General features: G+C 42.5%; 2 protein-coding genes across 2 annotated transcripts; one reads left to right on the top strand and one right to left on the bottom strand.

Annotated features, from left to right (window-relative positions):
• Positions 1-856: 856 nt before the first annotated feature.
• On the bottom strand, positions 857-4174 carry MRPL20 (mitochondrial ribosomal protein L20). The gene is made up of 4 exons (XM_030963800.1): positions 3885-4174; positions 2638-2748; positions 2303-2380; positions 857-1429 (listed from the first exon to the last, which is right to left on the bottom strand). Exons 1-4 carry the CDS (start codon positions 3969-3971, stop codon positions 1253-1255), a joined length of 453 nt encoding a protein of 150 aa, XP_030819660.1. The 5' UTR covers positions 3972-4174; the 3' UTR covers positions 857-1252.
• Positions 4175-7832: 3658 nt separating this feature from the next.
• Positions 7833-11398, top strand: TMEM88B (transmembrane protein 88B). Its single transcript, XM_030964017.1, has 2 exons — positions 7833-8102; positions 11132-11398. Exons 1-2 carry the CDS (start codon positions 7833-7835, stop codon positions 11396-11398), a joined length of 537 nt encoding a protein of 178 aa, XP_030819877.1.
• Positions 11399-19729: the final 8331 nt, after the last annotated feature.

The raw sequence follows: 19729 nt of genomic DNA, 5'->3' as shown, positions 1-19729 counted from the left end.
GCTGAGGGGCCGTGACGCAGGATGCCGCCCGGGCCGCGCGCGGCGCGGTGACGCAGCGGCCGGGAATCCGGACAGGGCGGGGCCCTCAGAGCCGGGGCCGCTGCGGGACGGGCGTGAGGGGGCTGGAATAGAGCGGCCACCGAGTTAAATGTCTGTTAACTCCATAAAAAACCATACTAGGCGCTCACCGAGTTAAATATCTCTGTTAACTCCGTAAACCACCACACTATGCGCTCACCGAGTTAAATATTTTTGTTAACTCCGTAAAACACCACACTATGCGCTCGCCGAGTTAGATATCTCTGTTAACTCTGTAAAAAAACACACTATGCACTCACCATGTTAAATATATTTGTTAATTCCCTAAAAAAACACGATGCGTGTCCTTAACCTGGTGCCTGACAAGGTTCGTGCGTGAGGGCCAACATGCCGCTCCCCACCCTGGTTGGGTTTTCCCCGTGCAGTGCTAGAATTTCACCACAAAAATTGTTTCCCTGTAGCAGTTACCAACAAAATGTTGTACCAAAAATATGTTTAATATTAAGTCCTTAACAGAACAGGCTATGTTTGTCCTTCACCTGAGGGCTGTCGGGGTTCGTGTCTGAGGGCTGACATCTCCCTCACACTCTGGGCTGGTTTTTTGCTGTGCAGCGCCAGAACTCACCACAAAAATTGTTTCTCCACAGCAACTACCAAAAAATTACCTTTATAAGTTCTTAAAATTACCTTTATAAGTTCTTATGTGTCCCTAACACAGGGGCTGTGTGTGAGGGTTGACATCCTACCCTCCCCTCCATCCCCTGGCTGTATTTTCCCAGTGAAGTGCCAGAATTAACACAAATTGTTTCCCCATAGCAGTTTTCAATAAAAATCTCTTTATTAAATATTTATACGTATAAACTATGTGTATCCTTAACTCCCAGGCTCCACCTGTGAGGGTCAACATTCCCTCCCATCCCAGTGTTCTCTCCATTCAGAATTCACCACACAAATAAAGTTTGTTTTCTACTAGCAGTTACCAAAAAAAAAAATACCTTTATTAAGCCACGGTATGGCCTGACTGCTAACCTTGAAGTGTGCTTTTAATTTAACAGGTTTCACTGACAACAACACAGGGAAAAAGCCATCAAGGAGAAGCTTCACACACAAACAATCCTCAGAGGATTTGTTCCACATTTTCAGCAGCAGTCCCACAGCAGGTTTGCTTCACAATCAAGTCCCTGCTTCTAAAACATACACACAGGCTCTGACATCAATAGTGGTGACGCACAATTCGTGAAAATATCCCCTCTGGTTCTTTTCCATCTCCCAGGGCAGCCAGGAACCCTTCCTGTCTCCTCCTCTGGGCTAAAGCTGCCAGGGATTTGAATGTCTTTGGCTCATAAATAGCCAAGTCAGCCAGAACTTTCCTGTTCAGCTCCACCTGGGACTAAAGGCAAGAAAAAATTGTTGGTTAAGGACTGTGATTTTTAGGAACAAACACTGCAATGCTTAGTTTTAAATATATTAAATGAAATAGATTTTATTAAATATAGTAAAATTTTATTATTAAATAAAATTAAATGTATTAAATATAATGAACACTTTATTAAATATAATGAACACTCTTTACTGTTTATATAAACACCCTTCATTAAGTATGATTAAACACTCTTAAGGCTTAAGACCTGAGGTCTTAAAGCAGATTAACTTTTTTCTACCCTGTGCAACTTGGAGCTGTTAAAGACTGTCAGACACTCCCTGGCCATGGATGTCTCATTAACCCACCATATAAAATTATTTTCTGATTTTCTCTAAAGTTTTTCTGGTAGAAACCAAGAACTGAAGAAAAATCTCTAATTTTGCCTCAAGGCCATTTTAATCCACAGCATCTGTTTCAGCTCAAAAAAAATTAAAACAGAATTACCAAACTGAAACAAATTCGAGCATGTTTTAAAAACAAGGGACAATGGCAGCAATTTTCTGCATCTCCACGCTCACCAAATCACAATTATAGTGAAAAGAATAAGTATTTTTTAGGGTCTTGAGTTTTTTGCTAATACAAGCTTTGTATTTTTAAATTTCTTGAAGTAAAAGGAAAAGCAGCTGTCACTGAATGCCCACAAAAAAGCATTTTAAAAATCCCATTCCTAAGTTTTGGGGACAGAACATGAGGTAGAGCCACAATGTTTACCAGGATAAAAGGGAAGAGAAATAGTTGTGGGCAGAACTTAGTTCCTGAAGTGGATGAAACTGCTTTCACAAGCCTTTCATCACTCTAATTCTAATTAATAAGTAATTATCCTCCAAACCACATCCTTACCTTGGCCAGGTTGCTTATGAAGGCTGGGTACTTCAAACCATGTTCAAGGGAAGCTGCTTCAATCCTTGTGATCCAGAGCTGAAGGTGTAAAAATCAATATATTGCATGATAAAACACTTTAAAATAAACCCTTGTCTGCTCACAGTTATTAAATATAAATTATAATATTTTCATGGAATATCCTGAGCGGGAAGGGACCCACAAGAAAATTCTGCTTTAAACTCCAAATTTTCACTCATTTTTTTTAAATAAACCCCCCCAGAGTAAGAAAAGCAGCTGTTTCTCTCCTGCCTGGCTCCCATTTTGATGTTTCCACCCAACATTTTGCTCTTTACCGCTCTGAGGAATCTTTTCTTCTCCCTCCTGGCCTTGGTGGACTTCACGAAAGCCCTGCGGACGCTCCTCACTGCCAGCTTGTAGCAGCGGTTCTTCCTGCCACGAAAATGCTGCAAAAAAGCCCATCTTATTTAATTAGATTTAAATATATAACACTAATAAAGCTCATTTGCATTCACAGCTCTCCATAAGGGATCATTGAACCCGTCACAAGCACCCTAAGCCTTCAGCTAGCATATAATGAAAATATTCTTTTTATCGTGGAAATATATGGAATATAATATCATATGGAATATAATATCATATATTATATTATTATATTATAATTATAATATAACAATATTAATAATATAATTATATTATAGTTATAATTATAAAATAGATAATTATTATATTATAATTCCATATAATCATATGGAATATAATATAATGGAAATACAATTTTTTCATGAAAAATCTGAAGCTGAAGAGTTGGAGCAGGGTGGAAAAATCTCAGTTCAGCAGAGGCAAAACCAGGCCTTGCTTTGGGCCGTGCTTCTGTGGGAAAGGCAATTATAAAATCATGGGCAGTGCTTTCACCCAACACTGAATTCACATTTATTCTCATTCCTGAGCTCCCCTCAGTTGTCTCTGTATAAACACAGGGATGGGGCAGGAACATTTATCAAACAGAAAAAAAATATCAAACAGAAAAAAAAATTAAATTTGTCCTCTAACATCCATCTAACGCAACACAGAAATAACGCTGCACCAGAAATAACTGGTGCAAAACCAAAATATTCTATCTTTTATCAACTTTTTCTATCTCAGTATTACAGCAAGATGTAATTTTAAGAATTTTATCACAGTGCCTAGGATGCCCTTGAGAAAGGTTCATCCCTAACCTCGGCACAGCAGCTTGAACTCCAGCAGAAATCCAAAATGCACTTGAGAACAAGGTTAATTTTTTCTTTGCCCAGTAAAACAAACAAAGAAAAAAACACTCAAGAAGGAACGACAACCAGCCCAGCTGTACTTAATGAAACACAGCTCACTTTACAGCAGGAGAAAAGCCCGGAATGGTTCGGGTGGGCAAGGGAGCTCCGAGGGCAGCCGGTGCCACCCGTGCGGCGGGCAGGGACCCCTCGGGCCGCTCCAAAGCCCTTCCAGCGCTGCAGGGATGGGGCATTCCGGGCTCCGGGACCGTGCCCGGGACACATGGCAGTGCCGGGGGACGCGGGGACAGCGGCGGGGACCCCGCACTCACCCGCGCGTACTTGAGCACCTCCTGCACCCTCCAGAAGCGATCCGAGAGGCGGCTGCGCAGCCAGCGCGCCGCGCTCAGCACCACCATGGCTGCGGCACGGCGCTGCCTTCCTTCCTTCCTTCCTTCCTTCCTTCCGGGGCGGCACCGACCTGCCCGGCCCTCCCCGAGCCTGCCTTCGAGCCGGCCCGGTTCTTCCTCTGATCCTGCCCCCGAGTCTGTCCGCGGTTCCTTTGAGCCTGCCCCCGAGTGTGGCGGAGGTTCCTCTGATCCTGCTCCCGAGCCTGCCCGGTTCTTCCTCTGATCCTGCCCCCAGCCTTCCCGGAGCTTCCTTTGGACCTTCCCTCGGTTCTTCCTCTGATCCTGCCCCCGAGCCTTCCCGGAGCTTCCTTTGGACCTTCCCTCGGTTCTTCCTCTGATCCAGCCCCCCAGCCTTCCCCGTCCTTTTTCCAGTCCTTTCTCCGGTCCTTCCTCTGATCCTTCCTCCGTTTCTGCCCCGAGCCTTCCTAGTCCTTCACCCGGTTCTTCCTCCGGTTCTTCCTGTGGTTTTTCCTCCAATCCTTCCTCCGAGCCTTCCCGGACCTTCCTCTAACCCTTTCTCCGATCCTTCTTCCAGCGTTTCCGACGGTTCTTCCCCCGATCCATCCCCTCGAGCCTTCCCGGTCCTTGCTCCGATCCTTCCCCAGATCCTTCCCGGTCGTTCTTCCAGCCCTTCCTCCAGTCCTTCCCCCATCCCCAGCCCTTTTCCCGGTCCTTCCCCGGCCTTTCCGCCTCCCCCGGCTCCTCTCTCACAGCCCAGTGGCTTTTCCCTGTGCTGGGCATCCTCTGCCCCAGCCCGAGGACAGCCGTGGAATCCAGGAGTATCCTGAGTTGGAAAGGACCCACAGGGACCATCCAGCCCAGCCCTTGGCCCTGCACAGACACCCCAAAATCCCACCCTGTGCATCTTTGGCAGCGTTGTCCAAACCCTCCTGGAGCTCTCATTCCCTGGGGAGCCTGGGCAGTGCCCCAGCTCCTTCTGGGGGAAAAACCTTTCTCAAAATCCAAACTAAACCTTCCCTGACACAGCTCCAGCTGTTCCCTCAGGTCACCAGAAACCTTCACCTTTGGGTGAAGAACCTTTACTTGATTTCAGCCATCTGATGTGACCACAACACCCTCACCACCTGCGCAAGGTGTGACCCAAGGCAGCCCAAACCCACAGCTCAGCTGGGAGCAGGCACACACACTGTGGTTGTCCCAAAATCCCCTGGAAAAAGGAGCTGGGCTGCTTGGAGTGTGCATCCCCACAGCGCAGTGAGGGATTTGGGATTTTGTATCCCCAGCAGTGTGAGCAGATTTGGTGTTGTTTTCAGTGGCTGGAAGGATTCCATGGTGGATAGCAAGCCTTAGAGCATCCTGCAAGGGTTAGGGTTAGAGCACGGGAGACATAAATTGAAAATTTATGAACTGTGCAAACCACAAGATGGTGCTGCCAGAAAATAATTCCATGGGAGCAGCAGTCTCAGCGTCAGAGAACTGATGGATTTTTTTTTAAATCATCACCACTTCCAGCATCTCAAAGCAATCATGCTCCTCTTATAACTGCTCCATCGTCAATCATCAAGATCTTCCCCACTTCTGGGAAAGTTCTTGTCAAGAATGTGGAAATTTCAGAGAATTATGAAGAAATCTTTCTCAATATCGCTGAGGTTTGTCTGGCACAAAGTTCACTTGGTTATTACAAGAACCAGTAGAAAATAAATGTACAGAACACAATTTTCAGACCTCCCTGAAAAGGTTAAAATGCATTTTAATGACAGCAAAAGAACTTTGGAAAGTTTCCCTGGATTTAGCAAAGCTTCTTGGAACTTATGGCACTTTTATGAATGCTTAAATTGTATTTCACCACACCCTGTGCCATCACCAGCAGATGGTAAAAGCAGCTGTAGGATTTTTAGCTGCCCAGCACTGAGTTAATCTTTCCACGGTTTAAGCCTAAAATTGATTTCTCTTCCTATAGTTTTGAGTTTGGGTTCTTTCTGTTTGTGTGACTCCTTTTTTTCCACTTCAAGTTTGAAAAATATTATGTCTTTAAATCTAACCAGAGTTTAGACAGGCAGAGGAACCACTGAGACTCCCAGAGCTCACTTGTCACATTTATGGTTTCCTGCACAGCTCCAGATTTTATTATGAACACTATCTCTGGCCTGTGCAGCCCTGAAAACAGGATGGATCCAGCAGTTATTTCCCCGGGGATGTCTGGACAGATCTGAGAAGAGATTTCACATTTTGCAGCTTGAGTGGAGGCTGCTGCCCTGCAAACTCCCCTGGGAGCCATCCAGCCCTGGAGGGCAGGGAAGGAACAGGATGGAAATGGACTTGTCACACTCTGCTGTCTGCTTTAGAGCTTGTTTCTCTCTGTATTTTTTAATATCTCTCTCTTATTATTGCCACTGTATCTCGGAGGCTACACAGGCACGGAGATGACACTGAAATTCTGAAATCATATTGATCTTATGAGGGAGATGAAATAATTGATAATTGCTGTGCCTCCTCTATGAGAGTATCAATATGTTCTGCAAACAATAAGAGATGACTGCAGGGGACAGATGATTTCTGAGAAATACAGTGATTATTATCAATTTCTCTAAGGTTTTTTTTTTATTTTTTAATCTAGAGAGGAATTTTAGAAAATGAATCAGAGGCAGAATAATTAAAGTTGGAGAGGGACCATCTTGACCCGGGGATGGATGGTTGGAGTGCGGGGAGACAGATGTGAAGGATTGGCCAGCACAGAGAGCGCTGAGGCTGTTCTGTAAACACAGCAGCCTTGCAAAGCTGAGCTCAGAAGGGACCACAGTGCTGGGTGTGAGTGGCTGTGGCTGCAGTGACAGCACCACACACTGCTCCCATCTCTGCTGCACGGCGAGGGCAGCAGGGCTCTGAGCCTGGCAAACAGCTCCTGCCCTTCCTCTGCGCTGCTCGCCTCCTTGGCATGAGACTTGGGCAGCAATATCTGCTTGGACACAGCGTGGAGAGCATGGAAAGGTGATTTGAAGGCAAGGAACTGCCTGGGGGTGCCCAAACCTGATATTCTGAGCACCTAAGCCTGATATTCTGAGCACCCAAGCCTGATATTCTGAGCACCTAAACCTGATCCGCTGGACATCTAAGCCTGATCTGCTGAATACCTGAGCCTGGCATCCTGAACCTAAGCCTGACATCCTGAACATCTAAGCCTGATATTCTGAATTTAAGCCTGACATCTTGAGCATCTAAGCCTGATATTCTGAACACCTGAGCCTGATATCCTGAACATCGAAGTCTGATATTCTGAACACCTAAACCTGATCTGCTGAACACCTGAGCCTGAAATCCTGAAGATCTAAGCCTGATATTCTGAACACTTGAGCCTGATATTCTGAACATCTGAGCCTGATATACTGAATTTAAGCCTGAAATCCTGAACACCTAAGCCTGAAATCCTGAACACCTAAGCCTGATATTCTGAACACCTAAGCCTGATATTCTGAACACCTAAGCCTGACATCCTGAACCCAGCTGAGCTCCAGGTTGGAGGGGGATACCAAAGCCCACTGAGCAGCCCATCCCAGCTACCACAGCAACCCTTTGGGACCTCTTGGGATCGTAATTTTGGGAAAACAACAGCAAATTTCAGCAGGACTCGGGATTCCAAACCAAAATAAAAATTACTGCCAAACTTCCAGCAGATCTGCTTTGGGACTGAGGCTGGGAAAAGCATCTGAAGGAAGCAAACGGTGCTGAGCAGGTGCTGGGGGAGCAGGGAGACCTTTCCTTGCTGCTCCACGATGATCTCTGCCTAAGAGCTCCTGGCCACGCGTGGAGGAGACAGAAGAAGCCTTTGCAAGCTCCTTCCCACCTCTGCTAGACCAAAAAGCAAGGAAATATTTTTGGATAAGAGCGTGTGTTGGTGGATCTTCGTGAAGGATGCCTGGCCAGGAGCCTGAGGACTTTGGAGCAGAAATCCTGTCGGAAAAGTCGCGGATGATCCCTGGGCTCCCCCCGTATGACATGGACGAGCAGCTCCTGCCCAGGCAGCCCCGCAGCCCCTGCTGCTGCCTGGCCTGGACCCTGCTGATAGGAACCATGAATTCCTTGGTTTTCCTCCTGAATTTGCTCCTGATGTTTGTTATTTTCACCGTCGTGCTGCTTCCTACCATCGTGGTGGTTTACTTTGGCTTCCAGTGCCACTCCCAGGTAAGAGCCACTCCTCAAGGGCAGGGCCACACCTGAGGCTTCCTCTGAGCCCCAGGTGAGCAATGCCAGGAAAAACTCCCAGGTTTTGGCTTTGGGCACAGATTTTTCCCTGTGCGAATAGCCTGGGCTGACAAGGACAGGTATTGTGGGAAATTGGGCAATGGAGTTGTGTCCCCATGGAAATTGGGCAATGGAGTTGTGCCCCCGTGGAAATTGGGCAATGGAGTTGTGTCTCCATGGAAGTGCCAAGCAAAGGTGCCAGGTGAGGTGAAAACACTGCCTGCCCTGATGGAATTGCTGTTTGCATTTTAATTTCACAATTATTTCTCTCTTCCCTGGGATTTCTGTCCCTGAGAGCTCCAGAGCTCACAGCCCTGCCTAGGCTCTGGTAGGGTTTGCTGCTTTTTTGTTGAATTAAATTTAAGATTAGGATCTGCCTAATTAGGATTAGTAAAATCTGAGAGAATATCTAATCCCCTTCTCATGCCAATCTAACATTCCTGTTGCCAACATTCTGTGCATTCCTCACACCAAAAATGAGCCTCCTTTGTCCATCCAGGCTCTGTTTGCTGCCCTCTGCATTGCATCATTTCCTTATTTACAAATCCCTTCTTGGTATATTCCTTTAAACATTTTTGGGACCAGCTGACCAAGGGTGGATGTGAAAAAGCAATTCCCTGTTTTCCTTGCAGGCATGGGCTGTTAGACAGCTCAATGTGCTTTTTCATTAGTCATAAACAGGGCCTGCAAATTGGACTGAAAATGGAGAAAACCCCCCCAGAACTGCCCCTTCCAGCTTCCCTCGCCTTGGAAAACCTCAAGTTCTGCTTTGCACACACACTCAGAGGCTTTGAGGAGATGCAGAATGGTTTTGAGTGCAGCCAAGTGCACCAGGAATGAAAGCCCCTGAGCTGCTGGAAGCTGTGAGGAGCTTTTTAAACTCAGCTTTTCCTTTAATGCAATCATAGCAAGGGATTGTGGCTTCACCAGAGCAGCCCCTGTCTTTGGGCCACGATTTTTGAGTGGCTCCCCAGCAGCCAGGGGCTGATTTCTGCACTGCAGCTCCATTAGATGGATTTATTGTTGGTTTTTGTGTTCCTTTCACCGCTGAAAAGGAAAAAGAATAAAGTCAGAGGCTGCCTGCAGCATTTGGAGTGCAGAACAAGCGAGTGCTCAGCTCAGCTCTGCTGCTGCCAGCATGAGAGGAGGGCTCTGAACAGCACTCAGCCAGGCCCAGAGAGGTTTTCTTTGCAAGTGGTCATTTCTGGCAGGTTTTTCAGGCAGAAATGAGTGTACACAGAGAGCAGAACAAAAAGGGCTCTGGAGAGCCATGGAATGACCAGCATCTGTCTGCAGAATCTAACAGATTTCTGTATTTTTATTTATATATTTATATATCATTTATATTTAATTTTATTTATATAAATATATATAATATAAATTTATAATATCTATTTTATAAAATGATGTAGATATTATTTTAGTTAACCTTTTTTTTGTTATTCCCAGAGTTGTGCCACCCACACCAGGAGGTTTTTTGGATTTGGTTTGTGCCTATCAAGTGCTATTGGATGATTGAATAAAGATGAGTGTTTCCTGGCAGGTTTTTCAAGCAGAAATGAGTGTACACAGAGAGCAGAACAAAAAGGGCTCTGGAGAGCCATGGAATGACCAGCATCTGTCTGCAGAATCTAACAGATTTCTGTTTTTTTATTTAATTTTTATTTCTATATTTATATATATAATTTATTTTTATTTTGATTTATATAAATATATATATTATATAAATTTATAACATAATATATATTTTATAAAATAATATAGATATTATTTTATTTATTTATTTTTTGTTATTCCCAGTGTTGTGCCACCCACACCAGTGTAGCACCAGGAGGATTTTTTATTTGGTTTGTGCCTATCCAATGCTATTGGATGACTGAATAAAATGAGTGTTTCCTGCTCCAGGGTCAGTGTGCAGTGCTCTTGTCTCACAGGGAGAATTGAAAGCTTGATTAAGATGTGATTTCTGTCACAGACTGTGCCTGGAGATCGCTCTGCTCTGAGAGAGGGAGCCAAAGAAAAATGTTTTCTTTTTCCATGAAAACATTGGAAACTCAGGGGTGTTTTGGCCACTGCTGTCAGCACCAGGCCACATGACAGGGGTGGCCCTGGCAGAGTTGCTTAATGGGGGACTTTTCACAGAATCACAGAATCACAGAATCCCCAGGTTGGAAGAGACCTTCAAGACCATCGAGTCCAACCCAGCCCCAACCCCTCAATTCAGCCCTGGCACCCAGTGCCACATCCAGGCTTTGTTAAACACACCCAGGGATGGGGACTCCAGCACCTCCCTGGGCAGCCATTCCAGAACTTTATCACCTTTCTGTAAAAAACTTCATCACCTTTCTGTGAAGAACTTCTTTCCAATATCCAACCTGTATTTCCCTTGGTGCAGCTTGAGGCTGTGACCTCTGGTTCTGTCATTTCCTGGAGAAAGAGCCCAATCCCAACTGGCCAAAATCACCTTTCAGGGAGTGTAGAGAGTGATAAGGTCACACAGAGAGTGATAAGGTCACTTTATCACCTTTTCTGTAAAAAACTTCTTCCCAATATCCAGCATATATTTCCCTTGCTGCAGCTTGAGACTGTGTCCTCTGGTTCTGCCAGTTCCTGGAGAAAGAGCCCAACCCCAGCTGAGCACAGGCACCTTTCAGGGAGTGATGGGGAGTGATAAGGTCACACAGAGAGTGATAAGGTCACATAGAGAGAGATAAGGTCACTTTATCGCCTTTTCTGTAAAAAACATTTCTGTAAAAACTTTTTTTCCGTAAAAAACTTCTTCCCGATATCCAACCTACATTTCCCTTGGTGGAACTTAAGGCTGTGTCCTCTGGTTCTGTCAGTTCCTGGAGAAAGAGGAACCCCAACCCCAACCCCACCTTTCAGGAGCTGTGCAGAGCGCTGAGGGCACTTTTTGGAGCTCTTTTCCCACGAACTGATCCTGGCTGTGCCTCTCTCTCCCCCCACAGGTGCTGCACTCCTCTGCCCGCTACTGCAAGAGCATCCTGGACGACAACAGCTCCTCTGCCCTCATCATCCTGGGCTTTGTCATCATGTCCCCCCTGCTGGTGGTGGCCATGGCCATCTACTGCAGCCTGGCCCGGCGCCTGCAGCTCCTGGTGTGCTTCCAGCCCTACAGCCTGGCCCTGTACAAGGGGGGCCGCTGCTGCCGCCCTGGGGAGGGGGCTCTGTGCTGTGCCAGGGGCTGCAGCCGCCAGCTCAAGGCCTGGGTGTGACCCTGCAGCGCCAGCAGGGTCCCCTCCCTGTGCCTCGTCATCGTCCTCGGTCCTCAGCCAGGTCACACTGTGCTTTATCCCAAAAAATCCCAAAAAATCCCCCCAAAATTACAAAAATCTGCAACAGAGTGGATATACAGTGTGGGACAGGTGTGGGGTGGGCAGGGCAGCTTCATCCTCCTAAATCTCCCTCTGGTTTATCCCAAAAAATCCCAGGGCAGCTTCATCCTCCTAAATCACCCTCTGGTTTATCCCAAAAGTCTGCAATGGAGTCGAAACACACGTGGTACAAATGTGGGGAGGGCAGGGCAGCTTCATCCTTCCAAATCACCCTGTGGTTTATCCCAAAAATCCCTGGTGCCGCCCTGGGGAGGGGGCTCTGTGCTGTGCCAGGGGCTGCAGCCGCCAGCTCAAGGCCTGGGTGTGACCCTGCAGCGCCAGCAGGGTCCCCTCCCTGTGCTTCATCATCATCCTCGGTCCTCTCTGGGGAGCTGCTGCTGCTCAGCCAGGTCACTGCTGTGTTTCATCCCAAAAATCCCAAAAAATCCCCCCAAAATTACAAAAATCTGCAACAGAGTGGAGACACATGTGGGACAGGTATAGGGAGGGCAGGGCAGCTTCATCCTCCTAAATCACCTTCTGGTTTATCCCAAAAATCCCAGGGCAGCTTCATCGTTCCAAATCTCCCTCTGGTTTATCCCAAAAATCACAGAGCAGCTTCTTCCTTCCAAATCTCCCTGTGCTTTATCCCAAAAAAACCCCAAAAATCTGGAACAGAGTGAAAACATAGTGTGGGAAAGGTGTGGGGTGGGCAGGGCAGCTTCATTCTCCTAAATCATCCTGTGGTTTATGCCAAAAATCCCAAAAATCTGCAACAGAGTGGAAACACATGTGGGACAGGTGTGGGGAGGGCAAGGCAGCTTCATCCTTCTAAATCCTCCTCTGATTCATCCCAAAAATCCCAGGGCAGCTTCACCCTTCCAAATCACCTTCTGGATTATCCCCAAAATCTGCAACTGAGTGAAAATATAGCATGGGACAGGTATGGGTTGGGCAGGGCAGCTTCATCCTCCTAAATCTCCCTCTGGTTTATCCCAAAAATCCCCAAAATCTGCAACACAGTGAAAACACAACGTGGGACAGGGGTGAGGTGGGCAGGGAAGCTTCATCCTCCTAAATCTCCCTCTGGTTTATCCCAAAAAATCCCAGGGCAGCTTCACCCTTCCAAATCACCCTCTGGATTATCCCAAAAATCTGGAACAGAGTGGAAACCCACATGGGACAGGTGTGGGGTGGGCAGAGAAGCTTCATCCCCCTCAATCCTCTCTGCTGTTGTTTTTGGTGGTGTTTTTGGTGGTGTTTGTTGGTGTTGTTCCTGCTCAGCACCGCCTGCTGTCCCCTTTGTCCCCTTCAGAGCCATTCCCAGTTTTCTGCAGAAATAAAGTTTGTGCCCAATCCCCTCCTGGAGGAGTTTGCTCTGTCTCAAAGCCTTGGCTGCAGCAGAACCACCTCTTGTTCTCCACTTGGCAGCACTGTGAGGTCAAATGGGATTTTTGTTCTCTTCCTGATGATTTTCTTTTAATTTCATTTTAAAAAATCAATCCTCTGATTGATTTTTCCTGCTATTTGCCCCGATGCCACCCAGAGGAATAACCAGGGACGGCTACAGGGGGAAATGAACTGGAGTGAAACAAAATAAAAGGAGGAAAACGAGCTGATGTTTTCTGACAAGACTGAAGAAAAACAATAAAGTTCTGTTCCAGGCAAGGGAGATCTGCTGGAGGATAACAAGGTTTTGCCTGAGGGCAGTGTCTGCTCACTGGGTACGGATATTTGATATGAGCTGCTGCTCCTTTTGCCCACCTGTTGTTTAATCCAACTGCTTTTCAAAGGAAAACATCCTTCAGCCTGGCAGGGCTGCAAAAAAACCTCAGAGTTATTTGCTGCAGCCTCCCCAAGAAAGCAAAATTGTATTTCAGTTGGTATTTAAAAAATATAAAATATAAAATAAACATAAAACATAAAACATAAAATACAAAATACAAAATACAAAATACAAAATACAAAATATAAAATATAACATATATCATATAACATATAAAATATAACATATAACATATAAAATACAAAATATAAAATATAACATATATCATATAACATATAAAATACAAAACATAAAATATAAAATATAAAATATAAAATATAAAATATAAAATATAAAATATAAAATATAAAATATAACATATAACATATAACACATAACATATAAAATATTAATAAATAATATATAAAAATAAATATATAAAATAATATTTTAAAAATATATAATATATAAAAATAATATATAAAATATAAAAAAGGTTTTTTGGGATAAAAATTTCCCAGCAGTGCTGCAGCTCCAGGGTGAAGCTGGATTCATCCCACCAAGGAGCAGCAAAGCTGTGCTGGTGCTGAGCCACCCCACAGCAAGAGGGGAAAACAGGAGACCAAAAAATCCAATTTTTTGTCCCAGAACAGCCTTGAAGGAGAGAGGAAACCAATCCCATCAAAAAGCAGCAAAGCTGTGTTGGTGCTGAGCCACTCCACAGCAAGACAATGATTAAAAGGAAAAACAGGAGACCAAAAAAATCAAATTTTTTTGAAGGAGAGAGGAAACCAATCCCAGCCCTGTGGCTGCTCCAGAGCAGCTCCCTGTCAGCCCTGCTGGATGAGGCTGCTCAGAAAAACCCCACCAACATCCTGGAGAGCAGAAAATTCCCTCCCGAGCCTGGCCAAGTGTTTTCCTGGCTGCAGACATTTCCATGAGGTCACTCTTGGAGTTCCTCCCGTGGCTGGAACGTTCACAGCCAGAAATTCAGATGTCTGGGGCTTTGTGATGCCTCCTGCGTCTCACTCTGGTCCAACGTGGGGCAAAAGGGGCTTTGCAGGGTTTGGGGTCCTGTGGGGTTTGGGACCATGCAGGATTTGGGATGGTCAAGGATTTGGGATCCTGCAGGGTTTGGGATGCTCAGGGTTTGGGATCCTGGGATCCTCCAGGGTTTGGGATCCTGCAGGATTTGGGATGCTCCAGGATTTGGGACCATGCAGGATTTGGGATGCTCAAGGATTTGGGATCCTGCAGGATTTGGGATCCACCAGGATTTGGGATCCTGCAGGATTTGGGATGGTCAAGGATTTGGGATCCTGCAGGGTTTGGGATCCACCAGGATTTGGGATCCTGCAGGGTTTGGGATCCTGCAGGATTTGGGATGCTCAAGGATTTGGGATCCTCCAGGGTTTGGGACCATGCAGGATCTGGGATCCTGCAGGATTTGGGATGCTCCAGGATTTGGGACCCTCCAGGATCTAGCATCCTCCAGGATCTGGGATCCTCCAGGGTTTGGGATCCTCCAGAATTTGGGATCCTGCAGGATCTGGGACCCTCCAGGACTTGGGACCCTCCAGGATTTGGGATCCTGCCTGCCTCAGTCTCCAGCTCCCCTGCTCCTTCCAGAGCTGCTCCCAACGAAGTCTTGTCACCCCTGATTAATGATCGACTGTACCAAAAGATGATTCAGGATTATACACTTCATTAATGATCAGCTGTAAGAAAAGATAATTCCAGGAATCCTTGGATCTGCTTTTTGTTCTGGAAAAATGCTGGATTCAGGGCAGGGTCTGACATGTGGGGTGAAACAATCGTGGTTTTTGCTGGGTTCTGCTGATAAACCTGCAGCAGCGGGGTCTCCTCACACCCTGCCATGGATTGGGCCAGGAGAGAGCAGGGGAAGAACCCCAAAATTCCACCAGAACTTTGGAGATCTGTAGGAATTCCCTGAAGGGAGAAAAACCTTGCTGGAAGCAGTAACATGAATGATCTGAGGGGCTGCTTTAATAAACTTCATTTAAAAAACCTCACTTTAATAAATTCGCTTCAATAAACTTAATAACTTTAATAAAAAGGGATAAAAAAATTCCCTTTTTAATTAAAGTTTCGCAGTTCAATTTCCCTTGTTTTCCCCTCTGGGACATTTTTCCCTCCTGTTCCAGGTGTTCCCTCCATTCCTGCCCAGCTCGCCGGCCCTGGAGATGATGGAAAAAAAGGGAAAATAAATCTGGAGAGAAGCTCTGAGTGGATTTTTTTGGCCAAGCAGTGTCCTTGACAGGTGCCAGGAAGCCAAGCAGAGGCTGAAACATCCCCATGTGTGGGAGAACTCTACAAAAACAGGATCTGCCAGACTTCCTCCCTGTTTTCCACCCCATTTGGACAGAAATATCCGCAAGTTTATTTATTTATTTTACAGCAATATCTGGGTGTCCTTTGGAGAAAATGGAAGTTTTGAGTGGACGGCTGGAATTGCAGATTTTCAGAAAACTGAGTGGAAACTTCAGGGAAATGTTCAGGATTTGGTGAGGCTGCAGCTGGTTTTGCTTTTCCCATTTTTCTCAATTTTTAGTGGCGTTCCCAGTGACCCATCCCATTTTTGGGGGGATTTTTAGGGCCATTCTCTAGGATTTTGCTGTAAATGCAGATTTCCATGTGGCTGATCTGTTCAGAACCCTCACACTCTGAGCACCTCAATTCCTCCCTTATTTCCTAATAATTCCCTCTAGAAATTCTTCCTTCCTAATGCTTCTTCCTGGATTTTATTTTATTTTATTTTATTTTATTTTATTTTATTTTATTTTATTTTATTTTATTTTATTTTATTTTATTTTATTTTATTTTATTTTATTCTATTTATTTTATTTTATATTTTGTTTTATTTTATTTTAAATTTTATTTTATTTTATTTTATTTTATTTTATTTTATTTTATTTTATTTTATTTTATCCCTGTTGGCAAGTGGGGAGCGTGGATGGGCTCTGCATTCACATTCTGCCTCTTCTTTCTTGGCTGAAAAAGCAAATTTTTCTTGCAGAAAGAACCTGATCCACCATGTGATATAAGGGTCTTTTTGAGTTTTATATATTTTTGAGTTTTTTTGGTCTCAGGGTCTTTTTGAGGTCTTCCTGCACCTGTGGAAGAGCAGAGAGGACATTTCTGCCACTGACTTGTGGCTGAAAAAGCAAATTTATCTTGCAGAAAGAGCTTGACCACCCATGTGATATAAAGGCCTTTTTGAATTTTATATATCTTTTTTATATATATTTTTTTAATATATTTGAGCTTTTTTTATATAAGGGTCTTTTTGAGATCTTCCTCCACCTGTGGAAGAGCAGAGAGACATTTCTGTCCAAAAATGCCACTGATTTGTGGCTGAAAAAGCAAATTTATTTTGCAGAAAGAGCTTGACCACCCCATAGAAGAGCAGAGAAGACATTTCTGTCCAAAAAAGCCACTTTTTTATGGCTGAAAAAGCAAATTTATATTGTAAAAAGAGCTTGCCCACCCCGTGGAAGAGCAGAGAGGACATTTCTGCCCCTGATTTGTGGGGGGATTTTTGTTCTCCGCTTGTTCTTTCATCGCTCAGGAATTCCAGCAGCCAGCTCTGGAACAAAAGTCTTTTATGCCCAGAAGAGATGGGGATTGTTTGGAATTTGTGATTTGCACAAATCTCTTTCTCTGGGATTGCAGTTTTTGCCCAGGCTGACGTGGGAGGAAGGACAGAGAGCCCCCCACTGTCCTGCTCTTGTTAGGCCGTCAAATAAAAATGAGAAATTAAATTTTTTTTGTGGAGAATTTTTAAAGCCCCAACAGAAGGCCTGGTGGTTCCTGCTGCCCTCTGCATCCCTGCAGAGGGAAAAAGCCAAAAAATAAAAACCAAAACAAAAAACCACACAAAACCCCACCAAAAAAACCAACCAAACAAAAAAAAACCCACAAAAAACCAAACAAAAATAATCCACCCAAAAACCTTAAAAAACCCTACAAACCAACCAACCAAAACCAAAACAAAACAAAAAACCAAAAAACCAAACCAACCAACCCAAACCAAAAAAACCCAAACCAACAAAAACCCCCCAAAAAACCAAAAAACTCCCCCAAAACCAAACCAAACGCAAACAAAAAAAAAAAAATCTAAACCAACAAAATCCCCCCAAAAAAGAAAGCAAAAAGAAGAAACAAAAAACACACCCAAAACCCCCCAAAAACACAAAAAACCAAGCAAAAAAACCCAAACCAAACCAAAAAAACCCCAAAGAACCAAACCAACCCAAACAAAAAAAAAAAAATCTAAACCACCAAAAACCCCCTCAAAAAAAACCACAAAAAAAAAAAAACCCCACCCAACCCCCCCAAAAAACCCCATAAACCAAACAAAAAAAAACCCAAAACAAAACAAAAAAAAATCCCAACCCAACGATCCCAAACCAAAAAACCTAAACCAACAAAAACCAAAGAAAAACACCCAAAACCCAAACCAAACCAAAACTAAACCCAAAAAAACCTAAACCATCAAACCCCCCCAAAAAACCAAAACAAAAAACCCCAAAAAACCAAACCAAATTTAAAAAAACCCACCAAAACAAAACAAATTAAAAAAAACAAAACCAACAACAAAACAAACCCAACACAAAAAAACCCCAAAAAAACCTAACCGAACAAAAAATACCCAAAAAAAAACCTAAAAAAGAAACCAGACCCCAAAGAGCAATAAAATAAACAAAAAAAAACCCACCCCAAATTTTTGGTTTTGGGGTTTTTTCCTCTCTTCCAGAGGCACAAATGTAGGAGATCAGAGCTGCTGAGGGAGGCCGGGAGCTCTCAGCTCCTGACGTGGGTGGAAATCCCTCAGGAAACTCAGTCCTGAGGAGATTCTCCTAAATTTGGCTTTTCCAGGCGCTCTGGGCTCTCCTGACAGGATGGAGCCAGGACAAAGGAGTCGAGAAATAAAGGAAATTATCCAAAGAATAGGCTGGGCTAAAAATGGAGCTGTCCCTGCAGAGCTCCTTGCGCTGCTCAGAACTGAATCCAATTTTTGGAGCTGTTTGGGTTCCTGGCGAGGAAAGGGAAAAAAGCTGAGGAAAAAAGCACTCGGATCCTGCTCCTGAAGGAAATGAAGCAGGAATTCCAAATTTTTGAGGGTTTTTTTTTTTTTTTGGCTGGAGGTTCTCAGGGAGGAAGGTGAGAGGTTGGATTTGGATTGAAGGAATGATGAGCTGCATGGAAAAGTTGGTTCAGGCAGATCTGAATCAGCCTCTCCTCCCTCTAAGGATTTCAACAAAATCCTGCAGCCTTTGGAAAGAGGGACTGCAACTCTGAGAGGTGCAGTTGATTAAAAATTAATATAAATTATAAGTTTATATTAAAATTATAATATATAATGTAATACATAAATTACAATTGTTAATTTAAAATTGAATTTTATAGACTTTAAATGGCAAACAATATAAATTTTAATATATTGAAAAGAAATAGATTAAGATCAAAGTACAAATATATATTCATAATATAAATTTATTTGTATCTGTTTATAGTATATATTAATATTTACTATAATATTTATATTATATAGTAATACGTTTATATTATATTATATTATATTATATTACATAACGCAATATAACATAATATATTATATAACATAACATAACATAATATAATATAATATAACATAACATAACATAACATAATATAATATAATATAATATAATATAATATAATATAATATAATATAATATAATATAATATAATATAATATAATATAATATAATATAATATAATATAATATAACATTATATTATATATATTTATAATTATATATATATTTTTATATATATAAATTTATATATATAAATATATAAAAAAATATATATAATATATAAATATATAAAAATTATATAAATTATATAAATTATATATAAATATATATAATATATAAAAATTTATATATATAAAATATTTATATATATATAAACTCTTTCTGCAAAATAAATAATATATATAATTATATATTATATTATATTATATTATATTATATTATATTATATTATATTATATTATATTATATTATATTATATTAATTAATATAAATGTTAATTAGTATTTAGTTCATTATTATATATATGATTCATTATTTATTTATAATATAATATGTAATATATATAATAGTTATATATTACTATATTATAATATTAATATTATTATGTTATATCATATATAATATGTACTATATAATATGTACTATATATATAACATATAATATATAATATATATTAATATATATAACATATAATATATAATATATATTAATATATATTATGTAATATATAACTTATAATATATAATATCTATTATATAATACATACTATAATAATTATATATATTATAATATAATATAAATTATGTATTATATTTTAATATATAATTTATAATATTTATAATATTAGCTTTATAATAGTAATATA

The sequence above is a fragment of the Camarhynchus parvulus genome, chromosome 21 (assembly GCF_901933205.1).
Source record: "Camarhynchus parvulus chromosome 21, STF_HiC, whole genome shotgun sequence".
NCBI classification, from domain to species: domain Eukaryota; kingdom Metazoa; phylum Chordata; class Aves; order Passeriformes; family Thraupidae; genus Camarhynchus; species Camarhynchus parvulus.
Note: the sequence above shows the minus strand (reverse complement) of the source record. Positions and strands in the feature narration are given on the sequence as shown.

Bases quoted from the DNA above. Each gene is read 5' to 3' on its own strand.
- MRPL20 (XM_030963800.1), bottom strand. From the start codon at position 3,971: ATGGTGGTGCTGAGCGCGGCGCGCTGGCTGCGCAGCCGCCTCTCGGAT. The intron at 2,381-2,637 runs GTAAAGAGCAAA...TTACACCTTCAG, and splicing joins AGAAAAGATTCCTCAGAGCG to CTCTGGATCACAAGGATTGA. The intron at 1,430-2,302 runs GTAAGGATGTGG...TCTTGCCTTTAG, and splicing joins TCATAAGCAACCTGGCCAAG to TCCCAGGTGGAGCTGAACAG.
- TMEM88B (XM_030964017.1), top strand. From the start codon at position 7,833: ATGCCTGGCCAGGAGCCTGAGGACTTTGGAGCAGAAATCCTGTCGGAA. The intron at 8,103-11,131 runs GTAAGAGCCACT...CTCCCCCCACAG, and splicing joins GCTTCCAGTGCCACTCCCAG to GTGCTGCACTCCTCTGCCCG.